At 36.9% G+C, this 4,060-nt stretch overlaps 1 protein-coding gene across 2 annotated transcripts in view; it reads left to right on the top strand.

Moving 5' to 3' along the window:
- The window catches only part of LOC109053157 (protein shisa-9A-like), a 35,023-nt gene extending 31,319 nt beyond the window's left edge, over window positions 1-3,704 (top strand). Inside the window, exon 4 of one of the 2 annotated variants that reach the window (XM_042767494.1) lies at window positions 1-3,704. This exon is cut by the window's left edge and continues 166 nt beyond it. In XM_042767494.1, the coding sequence (XP_042623428.1) occupies window positions 1-235 (235 nt within the window). In that variant the 3' untranslated portion in view covers window positions 236-3,704. The other variant, XM_042767493.1, reaches the window with a different exon arrangement.
- The last annotated feature ends 356 nt before the right edge of the window (window positions 3,705-4,060 follow it).

Below are 4,060 nucleotides of genomic sequence, written 5' to 3' on the forward strand. Positions count from 1 at the left end.
CATTAAACCCAACGTGTCCCATCCCGCAATGGCCTACAGCTCCAATACCATCGCAAACCCCGGCATGCTGAGAAGCTGGGAGGCTGCAGAGACTGCAGGGCGACGCAAAACCTACGGCCCTAGGAAGATGTGCACGATGGAGCAGGTTAATCAGCTACACACTGCCCGCAGTCACCATTACCTACCCACGCAACCCTACTTTGTAACCAACAGTAAGACAGAGGTGACTGTGTAAAAGGCTGAATACATTTCAAAGCAAGCAGCAGAGAGCCAAAATTGATTATCGTCATGAAAGGACTCTCCACACTGCCCCTAATGGACTGGAGGCACAACATGGGAGAGCATGTCATGTCCTCACGACAACATCAGCTGACAGTGAGGCCAGGGTTCCTTGGAAATGTTCACCACTATTTATATCCACTGTAACAATGATGTGTTTGTGTTCTGTCAATGAAAAGGTAAAAGGAAACGGATGTAAAGATTTGGCACACGAAAAGTTTCAGATCAATAGCAATAAGATGTAATAAACGTATATGAAAGAGAACGGCTATGGAGAGATGAAACATTATAGAAACGAAATATACTGCATTATTGATCCCAGATATTAAAGGGCTGACATGGATTATGAAACATAGTGCGATGCTCTCATCTGAAATAATATACAGAAAATTTATCGGCTGTGATATTGATTTGTTGAAGACAGCGTAAAAGACACTGGGTTTGAGGCTGTGCCTTTTGTTTTGTCATTTGTGAAGCACCTCGGTCAAGCAACTGAACAACTGATGCTTGAAATATGGAGTCCGAAGAGTATTATTAGCGGTGGTCACATGTACTGAATATTTCATGTGAAGGTAGCATTGCCATTCCATGAGCAGCACTGTTAAAGAACATAGAAGCTTGGGCACAACTTGTGTTTTTGGAAATATGTGTTTGGTCTCTTTTTGCGTACATTTGGCATTACTTTTTTTACGTGTACTCTCAAACGCATACAAGCATGTTGAAATATTTGTCAAAATGTCATCAGTAGGTATATCTGCTGCCACATGTACCGTAAGGTTTTTTTTGCACTTTTACAAATGTGTTGTGCAGAAGGTACATTTTATTTATTTATTAATTTTTTCCCCCCAAACAGATGTGACTTATGATGAAAAAAGAACATAAAAGTATATTTATACTATTGCCAGTATACAGTATGTATGCAAATTATACAGTACATTGTGCCAAGAAGTAGCTGGTTGAAGTTGTTGTGTTCAGCATTATTTATTTAAATATATTTATTTATTTTCTGTTTTATTCAATAGTGTGTTTGAGAGAAAATGTTTCTGTTGCTACATCATTATCTTATGGAGTGGTAGTTCTGGAGATGAAGATGTACTTTAAACTGGAATAAAATAAGCTTTTTCTTTCCTCATTCTCTTTATCTTTATTTTCCCCCTTTCTTTACTGTCTTTGATGCTAACAGGATGTTGCATTGTGAGGTTTTCATAAACAGGTCGATGAACTTTTTTGTATCCAATTGAGTTAATTCAGCAATGCGTAAACCTGGAAATATCAACCAAAAGAACTCGACCTGCTCATGCACTTCTGTCTGATTGCAGGGGAACCTGATCATGTGGAATAACTCTAGTCTAGGACAGATCCTGTCAGCCTCACCGCCTGATAAAATGTCTATCTACGCCATGCTTATTCTGTTGTATGTAGTGTGCACTAGCACTAAGGAGTTCCATGCTTGTTTGTGCATCAGGAAATCTTAGAGCACCTTTGCAGATTTATTCACGGTTGTTTTATTTTTCATTCTTTTCCTTTCTTCCATCATGCATTAAAGCTGAAATAAAGTGAAGCATGAGAATAAATTAAATATAGGGTATAACTGTACACCGAAACGCATTTAATCATCCCATAACACACTTTCTAAGCAAATTCTGAGGTCCATCAAAGGCTGTTGTGGCGTTCTGTTAGAAATAGCCAGAGAACAGGCAGCAAGTCTTTCATCTGCTGCAATTTTGAGGAAGTCCCAGATGAGGAGCAGGGAAGGAAAGGGCTCTGATTGATTTGATTCAAGCACTTTGAGCAAGAATAAGTCAGCTAATCCAATCCTCAGCTGCACGCATTCACCTCTGAACAGGTGCCTGGAAACAGCCAGCAATTGAATGAGCCCATTTCTGTGGGGGCCTTGTTGAGCTGCCAGAAATCAAAGTTCTGCTCGGTGAATTAAGATCGAGGGTGCGAGTGACCTAGTTAACCGAATCAGCACCGGCCTGTTTGGCATACAGGCACAAAGTATTAGAAGAGCGGGTGGTCGATTGCATTTGTTTGCTGAGGTCTCAGGCTGAGCCTTGCATTTTTCCATGATTTTAATGTCTACATTAACTGGAGAGAAAAAAATATATTATTCTACATAAAAACTTATTCTATATGGCTGCCAGGTAACCCCATCACATTACACATTTCACAAAAGTAGTGACTAGTGTATGTATGTATATAAAATTTTAAATATTATCAAATTATATCAGCATAAGGCAAAAATCGCTAGATTTACCTGTATTCATTAAGCAGATGTTTTTATCCAAAGTGACTTATAATGAGGAATGTTAAAACATAAAAAAGGACACATGAAAGTGGGAAACAGCGATACTATAGTGAAAGGACAGTATTGCTTTTATGTTTTCAGATTTTAGAGTGAATTAACACTAGAGTGTTTAGTCAACAGGGTAATATAAATAAATGGATGAAATTTAATCAGTTGCATTCTTTATTAATAAATGATTCATTTATAAATCAATCAATGCATGAATACTAGTGTAAGTTAGGTTACTTTATTTCCTATACACATAAAAACAAATAATGACTAGGACCAAAAAATGCAGGGTATTCACAAATATGAAGCACTCACTGATTTGCATTTTATACTCTTATAGTCAGAAATCTCCTAATTATGTGCACAACCTAATTTCAATTAAGGGAGAAATGAGGTTGCGAAATGGTATTGACTGTGATTAATGGACTGAGCCTGAGATAAGTCTGATTGTTAGGAGGTTATGATTAATTTGAAGTTGGAAAATGGTAATTGGGACCTACTGAGAAACTAATCAGATTCAAGGGCTTATCTTATTCTTTTCATATTTCAGTATTGCTACTTGTTCTTATCTACAAGTGTAAAATGCAATTCATTTTGTTTACATTGCTTTTACATTAGGATATGTCACCACATGGCAGACAAGCTGACTTTATAACAGTAATGTAAATATTTTTGTGCAGTGTCTTTGTATACATGACATTTATTAAAGATACACTAAACTGATCTAATTGGTAAAGAAGGTTCATTTAATTGTACTTTGATTTATTCATAATTCAGTTACGGTTGTCTTCAGTTAAATTCACGATGACAGATTTTTGGTTTTCTTTGTTTTCACAGGTATAAACTAATGCCAAGCTTGCATGTATCAAGCATTTCTCATGTTCAGCTTGGACTAATGGGGATGTTTTCATGACAAAAGCTTTTGCTTGTACTGACTAATGCTAAAAAACAATTTGATTTCATCCGTATTATATGTAAAAAAGTCACATGTTCTCCCAACATGCTCCCAACACTACATACAAAAAATGTGATGTTAATTTGAGAAATGTTTAGGGTTATCCCTTGAATAAACTGAGAAAGCATAAATCTTTACTATGTAATCTATGACTTGACATTGCATCTGAGTGGCACTGATTTTGCTTCTTTCACAGGGTTGCATCTGAATTAAAATGCAGCTCTGCTTTACCTATATACCTGTCTTTACATGTAAGGATTGTGTTCTGTCTTTCTCTGTTTCATGTGTATAAACAGATAGATGATAAACAGATGGACAGACAGACGCCACCCACTGAAATCTAAATATCTTCTTCTAAACTATACCTATAGAAAGTCTTAGCAGTTCATGGCACAGGTGCTACCAATTAAGCGATAACACTAGTAGTTTTTCCAAGCATTAATTACATGCTTTGTCTTGTTGGCCATAGTCTTAACCTCACGAGAGCATGCTGAAACATCAACCAAAGATACCAGATCATCTCTGGC

The sequence above is a fragment of the Cyprinus carpio genome, chromosome A12 (assembly GCF_018340385.1).
Source record: "Cyprinus carpio isolate SPL01 chromosome A12, ASM1834038v1, whole genome shotgun sequence".
NCBI lineage: Eukaryota > Metazoa > Chordata > Actinopteri > Cypriniformes > Cyprinidae > Cyprinus > Cyprinus carpio.